Source organism: Hippopotamus amphibius, chromosome 6 (assembly GCF_030028045.1).
Source record: "Hippopotamus amphibius kiboko isolate mHipAmp2 chromosome 6, mHipAmp2.hap2, whole genome shotgun sequence".
Lineage (NCBI taxonomy): Eukaryota > Metazoa > Chordata > Mammalia > Artiodactyla > Hippopotamidae > Hippopotamus > Hippopotamus amphibius.
This window is the reverse complement of record NC_080191.1, coordinates 149,277,864-149,297,528: the sequence shown is the minus strand read 5'-3', so window position 1 is coordinate 149,297,528 and position 19,665 is coordinate 149,277,864. Positions and strand designations below refer to the sequence as shown.

The following is a 19,665-nucleotide window of genomic DNA, read 5'->3' as shown; positions in this document are numbered from 1 at the left end:
TTCATTCCCCACCTTGATTGTTCATTTTAAATTCTTTCTTTCCTTCTTTCTTTGAGTCATAAACCCCTCTGAGAATCTGATTCAATTGTCAAGGATTCACCTAAAAATAATACTTATAAGCCAATACACAGAAAAAAATTGTGTTTATTATTTATCTCATTGTATTGGGAATTGATCTACACCTAGTTAATAAAACAGCATTGACAGGGAATTATGGCTTTCTCACACTTATGAGAAGGTTGTACACTTTTTCTGGAATAAGAAACTGAAATATCATATTTGACATTGCATCAATGTCAATGTATCATTTTAGTGCCAATAAGAGGTAAAATCCTGATTCACAAAGTCTCTGAGAGCAAAGGAGTCAGAGCTCCTGTAGCTCACAATATCTCATACAGGGCATGCGTCAAGAAATACCAAAATTCATATTACATCATTTCCTCGTCCTCAAGTCAATGAGATTATCTTTGTTAACTTCACATTATCAAAGCTATCTATATGCAATTTGTTTCCATTTTAAAGTCATCTGGACAAAAAGTGACCTTCATAAGAGATAAGCCACTTGCAGAGTATCTGTAGATTTTTGTCTCTAGGAACTGTCAAGACTTTGTCAGTCTCACCTCCAGTATTAGAAAATTCAGATTTCTATCTGACTTCAGCCGCCTCATTTAGAATAACAGCTTGACCAAAAAAACTCATCGTTCTTCAGCAGTATCTCTAATAGAAAATTTAGCATTTCAATCAAAAGATTTGCCTCATTGATGTGACTAAGATATGAGCCACTGTAAAGCTAGTCCAGGAATGAACTTCTAGTATCCAATTTGTTCTAAGAAGGAGTTTTCTTTCCTCTTAAAAAATTTAAAAGAATTAACCAAACCAAATCTCTCCTAAATCTCTTCTCTGGATTGCCAACGAACTTCTCTAATAGGAAAGAACCTCATGGTGTGCTCTTGTATCTTGACAAAGATTTACTGAAAAGGCACTGATTCGAGTTCTTGGCTCTAAGGAAGTTGGAGACTTTCACAGTAGAAGGACCTCTTTGGGGATTGTTGGAAGGGCTGCTGACACTAACACAGGCCTGGGTAAAAAGCCCGACATGTGGAGCAACTTTCCTTAGTGAAGCAGCAGGGGTTGAGGCAGTGCCAACTTCTCGGGTCCTCCATCTGTGCAGAGAATACCAAGACTTCCCATCCAATTCAAGTTGTACTTGGCATTGAAACACGCACCATCCTAAAGATATCAATGGCCTAAATGGTTTCCAAGGAAGGCTCACCAAAAAGAAATATTTCTTTGGTGTAATCGGTCTACTTTCAAAGGACAAAATCAGGAGCTAGCTGCACTGAGAGACAAAAGATTTTCCCCAGGCACATGCCTGAGGAAGATGGCGCACAGTCTGTGGTCCCCTAAAACCCTTCCATGGCTTTCAGGGGTTCACAGACCACAGGATAAGACCCTTGCACTACTGCTTCTCTTTGCAACAGCCCTTTTTCTCTTTGGTATCGGGCCTAACAGGAGACATTTACTGCTTCCAGCATTCAAAGCAAAAAATAGCACCCAGAATGTTAGTGTCACACACACAGTGCCTCCTCAGACTGCATTCAAGCTTGAAATCTTTCCAACCCAGTGTCTCCAGACTCCTCTTAAGTTAGTGGATAGCTTTCTTCTTTACTCTCAAATTCTATTTGTCATTCATACTCCTTCAGCACATATTTACTGAGCACTTAGCGACTGTGTTCAGCACTGTGCTGTGTGTTGGATATACAGCAGTGAACAAAGTAGACATCACCTTGTCTTCGAAAGCATATATTCTAGCACAAAATGTTTACCAAGAAAAACAACTGGTACATAAATTAGACTTCACTTTTTAATCTGTTTTTCTTCCACAATATCATCAAAGTACCACAAACCATCATGGTTTGACATGAAACACAAACCAGTAAAATTGAGAATATTTTGCTATAGTTGTTTTGTTTGTGATTTTAAAATTCAGTGCTTATGTTAATTCAATAAGAATGTGCGTGTGTGTGTGTGTGCGTGTGTGTTAAGTTCAGAACTCCAGACACTTTTTGTGCTTTACTTGAGTTTTGGATTCATCAGAATGTTTGGAGAAGGTTGCAGTTTTCCAAGAGTCTTTTGTCTCATTGGTTTCTGTGCTCACAGGTGTCTTCATGCAAATTCTAAGGCCTTAGCTATTAGCTTCTTCTTTCAAAAGTGGTGATCAAGGTAGCAGCAAGCTAACGGGATTCTCTGCACTAACCAGAGAATGATGTAAGATACCTTAATACCGAACACAAGTTGATCTCTTAAACTAAGTTTTTCACTCCGGGTCTTCGTTTTTCTTGATATTGCAAAATTATCACAATATTAGTCATTTACCTGGTAAGAACTTATGATATCTCAACTCCAGAATAAAAATAAAATCTTCAACATGAAATTACAAGCAAAGTAAGGTCAAGGAAGCACAAAATTTTTTATTATCTTTAACAAAACACCTACATATTCTGGAGAAGAAAAAATGTGTTCTCTCTAAAGATTTGCTTCCCTGTGAAAATTTTTTCCACAGAAGGAACAGAATAGAAATATCATATGAACATTTCTCTTAAATTGCCTGTTTTATGGTTTTGTTTTTTTTTTTTTTTTTTTGTTTGGCCTGTCAGACGGAGAGTTTATAAAATATTTGGACAAGGAGTATTTAAGTACAATCCAGGACTTATAGATTTGGATTAGATATAATTTTAGAAACACCAAAGCCACTCACCTAAAAATATTTTCCCTATCACATGCCATATATTATGCTTAAATTCCCACCATTTGGCATTAAGTGTCTAGTCATCCCCAAGTCATAGGAAAAAGAAATTTTATCCAGAAGTGTTTAACTCATTAATGGGTGACCTCTAGACACAGTTGTGGGAATTAGTTTGAGACTTTCCTAGTCTCTTTGGAAACATGAAAAAAGAATCCTGAAGAAACAAGATGTGGAAGGAAAGCTAAGCTCTGATGAGGAGAGCTGACAATGTTCTGGCATATAGGAAATGTAGACCGATCAGAAGGACCTTATGAAAGCAATGGATATCTGTGCTTAACTCTATGAAGGAAACGAAGAGAAAGGAAACAGGCAGTACACAGCAGTAAAACAAGGTCAAACCTCAGACTCACAAGATATAACTTCTAGGTCCAATGCTAGGATTCAATTTTAGATAAATCACTTCATTTCTGTATTAATCAGCTACTGCTACAATAATGCTGTATAACAAATCACTCTAAAACTCAGTGACTTACAATAATAAGCAGGTTAGCTTGGGTTTGACTGATCTAGGCTGGGCTTGGCTGAGCTTGGCTAGGCTTAGCTTTAAGGTGCAAAGAGACCCAAGTGTGATCCACATGTCTCTCATCCTCCTTAGACCAATGGCTACCTGATGTCTCTTTTTCTTACAGCAAAATGCAGGATTCTAAGAGATAAGGCAAAACAATATAAGCACATTTCAAGCCTCTGCTCATACCATGATTGCTAATATCCCATTAGTCAAAGAAAACCACGTGGTGAAGCCCAAGGACAAGGAGTTAGATTCTTCTGCTTACTGCAAAGTCATGATAAAGTTGTGGATATGATATTGCTGTAGGAAGAGGAAAACAAAGACCAGCAACTCAGTCTACTCCAGACTACTCTAGGCTTTAGTTTCTGCTGCTATATGATGAAGAAGTAGGCTTAGGTCAATGATTCTCAAACATTGGTCTAGTGACCAACTGCATCAGAGGCACTTGGTAAACCATTTGAAGTATTAGATTCTCCACGTTGGGTGAGGTCCTGAAAATCGTATTTGCCTACTGCCCTCATATTAGGTGATTCCGCTGCACCACTGTGGGCTAGATGGTCTCTTAGACCATTAATAATTTTTTAAATTAATAACCATCTTAGCCTACCATAGAGTTTGTGTAGGGCTTCTCTAGGTGCAAAGGTAAAGTGGCAGAGGATCTGCACAAATGATGCCACCTACCCGACAATGCAACTGATATAAATCATAAGCCCCAGATCCTCCCCTCCCTCAGTCATTCCACTACATAGACACCTCCAGGAAGGGAGGCAAACTGTGCTTCCCATTTTTAAAGATCAACAACTACTCTCCCCTTCTCACCATGATGTAAGTCAGGTTTTCCTGCCCACCTCCCATCCCTAAAGCAGACTCCTTAGCTGCCTGAGGATCCTTTCCTACATTCAGTATTACATTCTAGACATGGGCATTGCCATATTTTTTAGTCATATTTTTTGCCTACAAAGAGATTTGTCCATTAAGCTAGGCAATATTATAAAATTCTCATTTTATGAATTCTCATATTTTTCAGTTAGAAGACAGGCTAAAGAGGAAGTGTCCAAATTGAGAAGAGAGGTAAAAGAGAGCTTCTTTTCCTGGGTCTTGGGAAAAAAAATAAATGTAGAAATGAATTTCTCATCTAATTATTCATTCCTGTTTATATATTCTTTAATGATATGTTTCTATGGTTACCAGCCTGTGTTTCATTTTGTTTTGATGCTATTTGAGGTAGTATGCCAGGAGAAGAGGTTCACTTTTAAATGAAAGCTGTAATTGAGGCATGTATTTGATCCAAGGTTGAGTGTTCCTATGAAGGAGATAGTGACCGTGACATTATTTTCTGTTCGTATAGTTTTGTATAGTTTTTCTATTGATGTTCTCTGAGTGTCACAGGGACTAGGAAGGAAGAAAGGAAGTAAGGAAAGAAAGGAAGGAGGAAGAGAGGGAGGGAGGGATGGAGGAAGGAACCTGAACCATACACATATTAATTTCATCCATACATATCAGTACTATGTATATATTTGGTGGCACTGATTTGACCAGACTGTCAAGTAGGTGAGGTTGCTTTCTACCTGCCCCATCCCTCCCTTTGCCCCACACTGTCCCTCCTCCTCAATCCCACATGTACATGTCAGGAGCCAAAGCTTTCTTTGAAAAATGAGTCAAACATTCAATTCCTTCATCTCAGTGTGAATTCTAGTCAGAGTGCCACCTTTTCGGAGGTTGTCTGCCTTTGAGACCCTAATTCTCACTGAGCAATAAATGGCTTTGTCTCCTGCTAAAACAACGTCAGGCATGCAGATCACACAAGAATGTGGGAACAGAGCCTCAGAATGTGCCCCGTAGTGGGCAGCACCTTTCACTTGTACATCAGCCCTATGTATCTGCAAGTTGATAATTCAAGCTCCTTAGAAAAGAGTGACATCATGTCAAGCAAGAAAATTAATCCTCAGCCATGCCTGAGAAATATTTATTTAGCACTCTTCTTTGGAAAGATATATCTATATCTATACATTTTTTCATGATGCTGGTTTGGTTTTGCAGTAATATCTGAAGGTGATTAAATAGTCAGCTTTTCCTTTTCTTTTTTTCTCTCCTAAAAAGCTCTCTGGGTTTCTGACTGTTCTTAGGAGAGGAAAAAAAAGTAACCTCTAAATTTCTTTTCATTTTCCTTCATTTGAGAATGATGTGGGTTTCAGAGATCTAAGACAATTTGTGCCTTCTTTTACTTGAACAGATTTAGGTATAACTATTTGATTCCCAGAAGACCTGTGGCTATTCTGCTAGGTTGCCATGAGGTTATTTTTTTTACATGGAGGCTTTGCCTTCCAGTTCAAATTTGTGAACATGTTGATTCCTTCTTTATTTTTGTTTGCATCCGAAAATCAAAAATTGTTATGAGCAAAACCAAATTTAGAGGGGTTTACGGTTATCTTTTATATTTCCCATAGATTTTTATGGGTTATTGATTTACAAGCTTGCAGAGAAATTGAGATCACTTTTTTTTAGCAGCCGGAGATGTGGAATAACTATTCCATGAAATCATGACATTTTTTAAGCTGTGTTCACCCAGGTATAAGATAATCTGTAAAGCTCAAAGCTTTTAATGTTTTTATTTATATTCAGCCATCCTTTTGATGGTATTGCACACCAATTAAAAATAAATTCTCCTCTGTTTTTGAAGTCATATGATTGTATTTTCCTCACTAATTTTTGAAGATTGCCTACTCTACCAATGCTATAGTTCCTGGTGGAATCATTTTCTTTTTCATAATTTCCCCTCTTTCAAATAATGAGACCTTGGCATTTTAAAAGTCAACCTTTAACATGTGGTATGATTTACTTTTTCTCAGGATCATAAAGTAACTGTTGAGCTAACCTATTTTTATCCAAGAAAGCACAGGTGCTATTTTATATAGCTCAGTCTAAACCAGGCATCAACAACCTGTGAGAGACAATAACCTCCAGAAAACCTTAGGAGAACTATTTCAAGCCCAATCCTACAGGGATGGAAAACGTCGTAATTAGCATGGCAAGTCTTCATTTTATTCATTCTTCATCAGGTGGAAGTTAGCCTGCTTTAAAATTCACTTATGAGACGCAAATCAGAGATAAAACTGGAGACTGGGGCTTCCCTGGTGGTGCAGTGGTTAAGAATCTGCCTACCAATGCAAGGGACACGGGTTCTATCCTGGGCTGGGAAGATCCCACATGCCGCAGAACAACTAGACCCATGAACCACAACTATTGAGCCTGAGCTCTAGAGCCCTAGATCCACAACTACTGAGCCCACGAGCTGCAACAACTGAAGCCTGCATGCCTAGAGCCTGTGCTCCACAAGAGAAGCCACTGCAGTGAGAAACTGGCGCACTGCAACGAAGAGTAGCCACTGCTCGCCACAACTAGAGAAAGCCCATGTGCAGCAATGAATACCCAATGCAGCCAAAAATAAAATAAAAATAAATAATAAAATAAATCTTAAAAAATAGTGTGTGATCATGAAATGACAAAAAATATATATTTCCAAAAAAAACCCAAAAAACTGGAGACTGGACACAGATAACCTGGAAATATAGCAGCAGGTCTCTTGAAGATAGCATTGCATTTCCTTTCATATCACTTGAAGTTGTAGTTTGCTACTGTTGTCACAGAATGTATGTATATACACCTTCTCCAAATGTGTGTGTGAACATATATGCACATTGTGACAAGTCTGTTGTATTTCTCAGATGCAGTTATCCCCCTTCTGAGACATCCTGATGATGAGAAATCACATATAGGAGGACATTTACCCCATAATATCATCCTTCTGCAATCTGTTGCCTTCTAAAACATAAAGTCCTCTGTGAGGAGCCACAGCCCAGAACAGATTAATTAAAGGCAAATGAAAGACATAAGAAAGAAAAAGAAAAGGTATCTGGTGTCCAGGTAAGGCTGAAACTTGAGGGAGAAAAGAAATTACTGGGAGGCAGGAGTCCACAAAAGACAAACTTCGAGTAATAGACCCCAGCACTATAAAGACACATTTCTGGTGGCAGAGCAGTCCCTCTTACTGGATTCCAGATGGATCAACATCCTCCCGTGGCCCACCAGGGCCATGGAGCTACTAGCTTCCAAATGAGCAGTTCTCTCATTGGAAGGTTCTATTAGGACTTTTTCCCTCCTGTTAAGGATTCTCCTATTTGTAATCCTATCTTAGTGCCAAATGGGGCTCTAGACCTCATTTACAAGTCCGCGTAGCATAAATGGCTCAGAACAGAAGGCTCTGAGTGAGGCACAACTGACTTGAATACCAGCTCTGTCACATGGCAGTAGTTCTGCCATGTGCACTACTGCATGTTATAACAGATGAAAACTGAGATTTTCTCATCCGTGAAGTCGGATGATAATGTTTGTTTTCCAGTGTTGCCTTAACAAATAAACGGCATTTATCTACAGCACTTAGCCAACATACAATGAACACTTTTAATTAACAAAATGAGTTTTCCAGATTTATCAATGAATTAAAATCTACATAGGTAGAGTCCAAGAGGGGGTTGCTCTCTGGTGACAGAGTCAGTTTATACAGGCTATGTCTTGTCTCCAAATTAAACATCCTTGGACTCTTTCAACTTCTACAACATACATTTTTTTCGACAGCATCCTTGACTCTTCCACTCAAAGTTATCATGCATAGCAGCCCAAGAGAGAAAACAAATTTTTGGTAGAAAAAGCAGTACAAGCCTGGGAATCCAGTTCTTGTCCCAGTCTTACCATTAATAAGCTGTGTGTGCCAGCCCTCCATACCCAAAGAACACCAGTCAAGAAATATGATCAGAAAACAACAAACATGCAGTTAGGGGGGAGGAATACCTACTTTCATATAACTAGACAAAGTGTAGAGATGAAACACACAACAACAACAAAAAGGGTTCTAAACTGTGTTGGCATTTACCACTGAACACCGGGGCTAATGCTTGTTAGTAATACCCAGATATGCTTATGAGATAATTACTGGTAATACAGCTATATTCCTGTGATACCTTTTGGCGACTCTTTAAGTATCAAGAATAAAAGCTCTGTGGCATCCTAAAGAGTCTGGAGGCTGATGAAACCCACACTTTTAGCTCTGAGTTTCTATCAGCTGGTGTTTCTCCAATGTGCAAGCAGAGAATTATTCAGGGTCTTTAGAACAAGAACATATTTTATATTCTATTTACAAGTTATATGTGCTTTGCCATTAGATAAGTGAGACCAATTCAAGCACATTATTAACTTCCCCCATCAAGAAGCATTTCATTTAATTTTTGTAAATGTTTCTCTTTGAGACAGGCATACTAATTGATAATGTATTCTAAATCTTATGAGCAGCTGGTGGGCAAAACAGTCATATTGTGGCCAGTAGGAGTGAAGGATGAATATTCTGTTTTGCATTAGGATTACTGTTGTGAAGAGGATCTTGACCTGGTTTAGTTTCGATGTGGTCCACTCGTTACTTTGTTAGCATTAGCGTCAAATTCTCCTTGTCTTTGTTGATAGGAACAAGATAGTTATGCAAAAAAGAGAATGGAAAGTAATACTTGATCTTATACTTCTAGGAAACAATCTAATTACAAAGATGAAAATTCTCTCAGTGTAAGAGAAAGCATTGGTCCAAGAGACTTGTGTTCTTGTCTTGCTTCCATCTTTAATTTTGTAACCTCAAAAGTGAGTCACCAGAACCAAAACAAGCCTCAGTTTCCTTGATTATAAAGTTGAGTAATTTTAAAATTATATCTCAGGTCCCTTCCATCTCTTTAGTTCCATGCTGAAGGGGTATGGAAATAAAAAACCTGCTACAAAATATAAATGCTTAAAAATTAACACAGGGTAAATTTGGGGCATTAAAGGCTGAAGTTATTCAGCTAATGGAAGCATCATATATAATCAAAACCTAAAGAAAAAAAAAAAACCTTAAATCTAACCCAACTGGAGAGTGAACAGTGGAGTGTACACACACACACACACACACAATATGTGAATACATATACATATATATGTTCTAAAAATCTATAACACTCATACACTGCAAAACTAAGGTAAATTAAGTACTTTAGAATTTGGTATTTATTGTGACTGTTTTAAACAGGCAGGTTGCAAAGTAGAGAATTCAAAACAGCTATATAAAAATTTGCTTACCTTGGTACAAGTAACCTGTCCATACAATATTTGGTAATTTTCATAAAATGCAAATAAAAATTTAAATACCTTGATTTAAACTGCATGACAATATTTATAACTTTCACATCACTGGGCTAATAAATGTAATGGAAAAGCTGCCAAATATTCCCTTATATTAGAAAAATACAGAACCTACTGTGAAGGTTGTTTAATAAAAGAACTCTCATAAATTCAAGGAAATATTTCAGCATTAAAATGTTGATTATCAAGGCGGGGCAAACAATCAATTATTACATATTTTATTCTGACATCACCATATTAATAAAATTATCATAAAAATGTCAACCCCAGCTATTTCATAAATGATACTATGAAGAGGTTTATAGGTAAGTCTCAAGGTAATATATTCTGCTCCTTAGGAAAATCTGCTCTTTAGGTTAACTCTAAATTTCAAGAAAATTGAAATCTTTTAAATTAAATCCATATATATTTAAAGGGATTAAGTTTGAAAAATATTGCTCAAAAATTTTGTTTCCATTTTCTAGAAAATTCTAGGTATCATTCAAAATTCATCATTATTAATATAATAACAAACATCCATATTAACCACTAAGGACTGAAGGTTCCCATCTCAATCACTTGTAGCTTTCAAGTATAGCACTGCTTCCTTTGAATCTAATATCATCAACTCTGAAGATAAAACAATATAATCATAATATTCGTCCACTAGGAATACTTATTTAGATGGACTTTAGGAAGATTACAGGGTAGGATATATAAAAGTATTTATCACACTGCTAAATAAAAAGTTATTTTATCTTAAAATACCTTTATTTACATTTTTAAATAATACATTAGGCTTAATTGCAAAAAGTGGATGATGAGAGAGATTCCAATTTTCCTTTATTATTGTTTGTGTATTTGGGTAGACTAACTGCTACAACGAACAACTCCAAAATTTCAGCAACTTAAAACAATAAATGTTGAGGACTTCCCTGGTGGCACAGTGGTTAAGAATCCACCTGCCAATGCAGGGGACACGGTTTCGATCCCTGGTCCAAGAAGATCCCATATGCTGCAGAGCAACTAACGACATGCACCACAACTATTGAGCCTGCGCTCTAGAGCCCTCGATCCACAGCTACTGAGCCCATGTGCTGCAGCTACTAAAGCCTGTGTGCCTAGAGTCTATGCTCCACAACAAGAGAAGCCACTGCAATACGAAGCCTACACACTGCAACGAAGAATAGCCCCTTCTCGCCACAACTAGAGAAAGCCTGTGTGCAGCAATGAAGACCCAACACAGCCAAAAAAACAAAAACCAGAAAACAAACAAAAACCCCCAATAAACGTTGATTTCTCACTCACGATATAGTCCAATGTGGGTGTTCCTGGCTGGTTCTCCTCTAGTCAGCAACAAGAAAACCCATACTCCTTCCATCCTGTAGCTCCATCTTCCTCCACATCCTAGGATTCTTCCTCTCTAGTCAGCTGATAAGGAAAGAAAATAGAAGAGGTCTAATCTAGGCAGGGTTTTATGGGCTAAGCCTGGAGAGAGCATCATTCCTGCCTACATTCCATGGCCTGCACTCAGCCACAAGGCCACACCTAACTGCAAGGGAAAATGCCTAACCACATGTCTAGGATTTCAAAATTTTTTAAATTCTATAGCACGCACATATACTGCAAAACTAAATTAAATACTTTAGAATTTGAAATGATATTTATTATGACTGTTTTTAAACAGGAGGGTAAAGCCCAGAAGGTAGACATAATTTTCCAAAGAGAAAGTGAAATATAATATTCGAGACCCTAATTCTAAATTCCATAAAATTAAAAAGCTGTTAATCCTTAGAAAAGTCACTTATGCCTCTCCAAGTCACTTAAGTCATCTGCAATTCAGTGAATTGAGCTGGAAAATTCCCAAGGTTCCTTCCAGATCTAATCTTGTAAGTAAAGCAATTTACTGCAATTATGGTCTACCCCAATATTGGGATCGTTAAAGGAATAATTTGATAATAATCTATACTAATTTTATCACATTGTCTAATTAGTGGTGAAGGAATTCTACTCACTGAACTATCATCATTGGACACATTGTTAAAAGTTACAATTTATCCAAATCCTCCAGCAAAAAGATAAGGGAAAAAATTTCATGATCCCCTCATCCTGGAAATGTTTGAGGCTTATGGTTACTGCAAGATTGAACCTGGACACTCTGGGTGCTCTTAAAAATGTATCAGGAATATGTGTATAAAAACAGATGATTGAACCTGGTGTACCCCCAAAAAATAAATAAATAAATAAATTAAAAAAAAAATGTATCAGGAAGAATCAACCCCCTTGGGTTTAGAAGAGGGAGATAAATTTTGTTTCTTTTCTTTTTAGTCATCTTTTACCTCTACTTTGCTTTTCCTTTACTCTTGATGGAGCATCTCTCTCTCCTGTCTCTCCCAGTCTTTCCTGATTTACAGTTATCCTAGGCAAGTTGATTTCTGAGGTAGGAAAGGGCTCTTTTTGCTTAGCTAAAGTATAAGGAAAAATTATTGTTACTGTTTGTAGAGGAAACGAGCTGCCCACACACACTCTTGGTTTATGTAACTATAATCTTTAAAACTTGATAACATGAGGATAACAATAGAGACTTATTAGAACTCTCAAATGTAACCACCTAATTTCGAAGCTTCTTTTTGTGTAGCAGCAAAGAAAGCATAATTAATAGCGTGTACACTTAACAACAGGACACGTGGACTGATCGTTTTCCCCATTCACTGCACGCATGCCACATTTATTGACACCAGAGAAACTCACACATTGGGAAAGAATGACTCAAGTGCAGAAAATTTTTGTCAAGTTAAAAGCTATCATTAGAAATCTGCCTTCATTTTTAGTGCAGCTTACTTTTTTACAAGCTGCAATTTCTCATCTGGTCTCTTTATTTATTTCCAAGACCAAGGAAGATCTTTGACTGATAGCAAAAAGTAAATTAAAATTTATATTTTAATATCTATCATTAATACAAAGTATCCCAGTTTTTTAAAATCTTTAAATTTAAAATCCTCAATTTGCACATATTAGACTGTTCATGCACCATTAAAAATCTACAAACAACAAATACTGGAGAGAATGTGGAGAGAAGGGAACCCTCCTACCTACACTGTTGATGGAAATGTAAATTGGTGCAGCCACTATGGAAAACAGTATGGAGGTTCCTCAAAAAAATAAAAATAAAGCTGCCATATGACCCAGCAATTCCACTCCTGGGCATATATCCAGACAAAACTATAATTCAAAAAGATACATGCATCTCTATGTTCATAGCAGCACTATTTACAATAGCCAAGACATGGAAACAACCTAACGTCCATCAACAGATCAATGGATAAAAATGTGGTACATACATACAATGGAATATTACTCAGTCATAAAAAAAATAATGAAATAATGCCATTTGCAGCAACATGAATGGACCTAGAGAATGAAGTAAAAGTCATAAAGATCAGGACAAATACCATATGATATCACTTATACATGGAATCTAAAATATGACGCAAATGGACCTATCTAAGAAAGAGAAACAGACTCACAGACATAGAGAACAGACTTGTGGTTTCCAGGGGGAAGGGGGTGGGGGAGGGATGGATCGGGAGTTTGGGATTAGCATATGCAAACTAGTATATATAGAATTGATAAGCAGTACGGTCCTACTGTATAACACAGGGAACTATATTCAATATTCCTGTGATAAACCACAGCAGAAAAGAATATGAAAAAAGTATATATCTGTATATGTGCATATATATAACTGAATCACTTTGCTTTACAGCAGAAGTTAACACATTGTAAATCAACTATACTTCAAAAAAACACATTTTTAAAAAAACTGACATAGACTGCTCATGAAAGACAAGCCCAATTCTAAATTATCAAATTATTACTACCACGAAATGAAAACCTGATATTTTGGTGTCCAACCAAAAACAGTCAAAAATTTTAAATAATAATTATAATATCTATAATTATAATATAGTAATAATATATATTTTAAAGCTAAATTTCTTCTAGATTGCTTCACAACTGAGTCATTCAATAATGTACAAGAAATGTTATATATATGTATATTTATATTTAAAATATATATTTAAAACTTTATGTATATTTAAAATTACATCACTATTTCTTCTTGGGACTCTAATAATTTCCTTTGAGAAAGTATCTCCATTGAAAGTTCAATTCTTATTCTTGCATACATGCTGCTCACTCACTCACCTCCTTACTCATCTTCAAGATGGAGGATAGCCGCCACTAAAGAACCCCATTTCTACTGCCTCTGAGTGGGGAGCTCTAGAAGGAGGCCACACTCCAGCATGTACCCTCCTGAGAAGAGAGTCCTGTGAAAGCCTGAGTGCCATGCCTTGAGCATCAAGCCAAGAGCACAATGCCTTAAACAAGCAGATCAAGCTGCCACACAAAACCCACACTTCTGCCACTTGCAAAAAAAAAAAAAAAAAAAAAAGGAAAGCTGGTGTAGGCTCTTGGGCACAAGTCTTCCTGTCCTGCTGTGCAATGGCTTAGCAAAGCTACCCTGCCAGCAGTCATTTAAGCTGCCAGCAGTTGGAAAAGAAATGGGATGGAAAGAGTGTTTTCTTCTGTCCTGGCCTTACTGGGATACTGTTGATATCTTTCTGGAAGCAAACTAGAGGATTAAACACCTTCACTAAATTTTTTGATCCAGAATTTAAACCAAAATACCCTTCACCAAGATATTCAGAGAGACCATCAGGAAAGCTGTTTGGGTATTAGGAAGTGTTATGGGCTGAATCATGTCCCCTGCAAAATTTATATGCTGAAGTCCTAACCCCAGGCTGTAGATTGTGATTGTATTTGCAAATAGGGTCTTTAAAGAGGTAATTAAGTTAAAATGAGGTCTTTACATGGGATTTAATACAATATGACTGGCATTCTTATAAGAAGAAGAGATTAGAATACAGACACACACAGAGGGAAAACCATGTGAAGACACAGGAAAAGGTACTTGGCCATCTACAAGCCAAGGAAAGGGGCCTAAGAAGAAATCAACCCTGCAGACACTGGATCTCAAGACTTCTAGTCTCTGGAACTATGAGAAAATAAATTTATGCTATTTAAGCCACCCTGTCTGTGAAACTTGGTTATGGCAGCCCTAGCAAACTCACACAGGAACTAACAGCTTACAAAAGACAATAAAGTCAGATCAAAACCTTAGAACCGAGGTCTAGAACAGCTTCCTTCTTCGGCACCTCATTCCACATGAATCCAGGTACAACTACTTACTTTTTTGGTCTGGACAGGCCATCCCAGGATTGGTTCCAGCAATAAAGGTATTCTCGCATACTCCATGTTCCAGCAATGAACAATGAAGCACCAAGCTGGAGAAAATATTCTTCTACTCACTATAAAGGATGTTTACTTTTGTTGGAGGACCAGAACCTGGTACCTAAACAGCTTGAGTTCTTAATCCACATCCCTGAATTCCAGACCTGCTGCCTGCATTGCCCGTGTTTGCCTTTGATAGTAGCATCCAGGCCTCAGCACCCGGACCTGCTGCACACTCAGAATCCACTGCTGCATCATCCGTGGCTACCTGCATCTAAGTGCTGGCTCCGGGTTTGGCATCACAATCATATTCTTCCCCTCCTAGTTCCTCAAACCTGGAAAGGACAGTGTTGTGGAAAATATAAGTTCTTTCCCTCAGCCATTCAGAAATTTGCCCCACAACAAATTTAAATTGTAAATTAGAAAATTGATCATAGGGGCCATTTGAAGTTACTGAGGAATGAAGTAGGCAATCAACAAGCTAAATTCAGCTTCTCAGTTTAAAATCAACTCCTTATTGCTTTTCATATTAGCCTAAAACTTATTCACAATATACTATGCTGGCAATAATATAAATTGTTTGGTAAATGATTTTTTCTTTGTTGGAAACTTCAAATCTATTATTTTTCCTTGTTGGTTGTTGACCCTCTTAGTTGTTGGGAAAAAAATATTCCTATAAATAAATATGGATTTTTATAATATTCTTTTATGCTATTTTCAGAAAAATGAGATAACTATAGGCACTTCCACTTTTTATTCAATGTTCAAGCCTTGTTAGAAGGAAAGTTGTAGGAAAAGAATAAATTCCTTTTAAAACTTCATATAACTTTCCTTTAGGTCTGTTTCAAATAGTAATGGACCTAGTTAAAACAGGAAGCTCACGGTGATGGCAGGCTTTATCAAGAATGGTACCATACATGAACAAAGAAAATTTAAAGAAATGCTTAAATAGCTGAATCCATCTCAAATGGCTCTTGTGATCTGGAGGGAAGGAAAGCTTTGCTAGGAGGAAGTCAAGAAATTTTTTTTTTAATTCCAAAAGGCTTTGCTAGGTATTGGAAGAAGAGAAATATACAGTTTGTCTAGTTTGTCATGTTATTTATAGACAATACTTAAATCTAGATATTTTAATTAGTTTTTTAAAGTACAAATTGCTCATCAGTGTCTGTTCATAAGATAATTACGTTAGACTTAAGAATTTGATTTTTAAGATCAAGTTAAAAATGACACCTCAGAAAATAGGATTTTTATTTTTATCTTAAAGCAAGCTCAGTTTAGAGGTGCCTGTTTACAAACTTTCTTCATTTAATTAGTTTTCTTAATATGAAATAGTATTTCCAGAACTAATTAAAAGTTCACTCTAATGAATATTCAAGACCCAAATATGTTATCTTTGCAGTACAGTATATAGATTTTTAAATCATCCATAAAGGTAATTATGTTTTTTTACATTCTTAAAAAGTCATATATTGTTATTGATGCCAAGTGAGTTGTTTGCTTCCTCTCAGGCCATGATTGAAGAAGCCATCACCAGAGCGGAATCTTTCTCAGTTATGTACACACCATTTGCAACAAAAATCAGAGCTGATAAAATAGAAAAAGTAAAAGAGGTTTTCACAAAAACTCATCCTGCATATGTGGAATATATCTACACAGGTAAGATTCAAGATCTTCAAAGTATCAACTGACCCTTATTTCCATAAAAAACAAACACAGGGATGTTTCTGATTTTTTGTTTATTATTTCAGTTTTAGGGATTTTTTTTTAATCTGATGAGTTGAAATGGAAAGTTATTTTAAGGTTTTAAGTAGACCTAGCCCTATGGGTCTAGCATAATATTCCTTGTGCCATCATGTTTCTTTTTTTAAGAGGAGAGGTAAACCTAGAAACTCTAAGATTATAAAAAATGAAGGAATAACCTGTAGTAAAATGTTCCCTTTCCCTATATACTTCATCAGCAAACTAGGTGATTACAGTATTTTCCTGAATATAGCTTTTTTTTCTGCCATCCCTGCTATTTCTGCTTTCCTTCCTGTATCTATCTCATACCTCAAACATCCCTTTTTTTCTTTTTTTTAAATGTTCTTCAGCCACTGGTATCCAAGTGAGATCTGGATAGTCAAGTGTACACAGGAAACACAACACTGGTGGTGTCCTTTTTTCCTGTTTTTGTCTTTGGAAGCCACCTGCTTTTATTCATTCATTCCAAAATACTTTTTACTATCTACCATGTTCCAAGTGTCATTCTGAATTAAGACAAGAACTTTCTTAATTCTAAATTAAGAGCCAGTCCCTAATGGAGATGGAGATTTCCAGTTATCTAAGATACTAAGAGCTGTCAAAAGCTTTTGCTGTTTTACTGTCTTTAAATCATTGACTCAAAACAATATTAGAATATTTTGTTATTTTCAAAATAAATAAATTAATAATCAACAATGACTACCATGTTAAGCAAAATCTCTTAAATACACACAGCTAATATTATATCCTCCTGTTAAGGTCCCTGCATTCCTTTTGCCAGGGTTTTGGGGCTAAGTCACTGATTTAGATGATTAATAGTATACACCATTAGTGATCACTTTTAAGGTGCCAGGCCCTCTACATTCATTATTTCTTGTCACTCCCATAACTTAAAAAGTGAGTAAGATGATTCTCATTTAGAAATAAGAAAACAGCAACCATAGAAAACAAACAGCTTTTCCAAAGATACGCAACAAATCAGAAAAGCAGTGGCAGCAGGCCTTGGATTTGAACCCACATCCTTGCATTGAACTACACTATTTCCATCTGATAGAAGCCGAGATGTGACGGAAGCATTAAATTCAGGTCCTGTGGAATCCTTATTTCTCCCACAATGCTTCAAGCTCTTCAAAAGAAACATATTTTAAAAATATAACTAGGGATGATTGAATAGTGAATCCCTAAGGAACAATGAAAATCTGAAGGCAGAGAAAGGGAAGAGAAGAAATCACATGCATGCTATAATGACCACTGATGCTGATTTACTTAGTTTGAGCATTTTGTAAGGAAGTAGATAAAAACATTTCAGAACTCGCAATTTTTGCTAACTGCTATAAATCATTTATCACTTTGTTTTGGATATTTTCGGGGGGGTAGGCTGAAAGGGGAATCAATAGCACACAAAAGTTATGTCTATCTAGTATCATGGAAAATTAATCCAATTCAGCTATTTCAATATCTGCTCTCAAATCCACTGGTAATAAAGAGAGATTAATTGAGGAGATCACCAATTTGCCAATTTCTCTACTGGTAGAATAAGTTTAGTTATAGTTAACCTACATCGCAACTCGAGGTTTGGGGGGGCAGGGGATGAAGGGGAAGCTGAGACGAAGTGAGAGAGTAGCATAGACATATATATACTACCAACTGTAAAATAGATAGCCAATGGGAAGTTGCTGTATAACAAAGGGAGTTCAACTCGAGGATGGATGATGCCTTAGAGGACTGGGACGGGGAGGGTGGGGGGGAGTCGAGGGAGGGAGGGAATACTGGGATATGTGTATAAAAACAGATGATTGAACTTGGTGTACCTCAAAAACAATAATAAATAAAATTTTAAAAAAGTCAAAAAAAAAAGAAAATAACCTACATTGCAGAGAAGTCATGAAGATTAATTAATACTTAGGAAGCACTGTTGCTACTGAGGGTTTAAAAACAATAATAACATTAATGAGCCAGATTCATGTCTCATGTAACTCCATCAAACCTGTTATCAACATGAATTATGATCTGTTGGCAAGATGATTCATGCTAAAGGATCTTATACTTTAGAAGAGAAGATAATTATAAGTTACTGATGATTGTGTCTATTATTTTGTAATTACTAATTGCTGGAGTGCGACAGTGCTATGTGAGAACGGAGAGAGGAAAGACAGAGTCTGGAGCAGAAGGGAAGGTAGAGAAGACAATCTCGAACTTTAAATTCCATTAGGACTGGTTAGGTTCTTTGCTCTGTAGAATGGGTGCTTTGGGCTAACAGGCTATTACACTGATGACATTATTTGCCTCTGTTTTTTGCAAATGAGTAAAGGGTCTCTCCAAAGCCATTGCTGGAATGATGGTGAAACCACTATTACTAACTGTATGTGCAAGTCTTAGTGGCATCTCTTCTCCCACCCCACCCCCCATCCCCTGGTAATTCCAAGGTGAGGAAGAGGGCAGGTCAAATGTGATCTTTAGTTTCTGGATACTTCTCACAGGAGGTGCAGAGCGGTGATTTGGGCCGGCGTCAGTAGCCATATGCAGTAGCTGGAAATTGAGTCACACAAAGAGAGAGGGCCTAGAAGAGCAGTAACCTTGTTTTGTTGCATACTCCTTTTATCTGCCTTATAGATAGAATTTAAGAAGCTTCTATGCCGCCAAACACGTATTCAGTTATTTATTTCAACAAACAGTCATGCAGCAGGTATAACTGAACAATCACATGGCAAATGTGTGCAAACATGAGACTTTTTTTTAACCTACACATATTTGCCTCTGGTCTGCCCAGAGCCAAAAATATATTTTATCCCACCCCAAGGGACTCAGTCCCATCCAATCATTTCTAAAATTCAGTCTGTCTTCAGTTACTATCTAATCAAATTCACCAGCATTTTCCCCCTTTCCATGGGACTTTCTTCTCCCCCTAGTCTGGTGTCAACTTTTACAGAGCTCAAGCCTACCCAAGTGTCCAAAGAAGCCTGTGGGCATGTGAGGAAAGAGTCCTCTTATGAAGTCTTGTGCAGGCTGGCACAGTTGCTGATTACATGGCTAGTGCAAACTGAGACAGCACTATTGGCTTGAGCAGGAACTGATGTGCTCATTTATGTGACACATTAGGTCACCCAAGGGCACCTGTATG

The 19,665-nt window shown here is 37.0% G+C and overlaps 1 protein-coding gene across 1 annotated transcript in view; it reads left to right on the top strand.

Annotated features, from left to right (window-relative positions):
- SPATA16 (spermatogenesis associated 16) overlaps positions 1-19,665 on the top strand; it is a 213,308-nt gene that overhangs the window by 138,584 nt on the left and 55,059 nt on the right. The window contains exon 6 of the mRNA XM_057737812.1: positions 16,313-16,460. Within this exon, the coding sequence (XP_057593795.1) occupies positions 16,313-16,460 (148 nt within the window). The remainder of the gene's footprint in view (positions 1-16,312; positions 16,461-19,665) is intronic.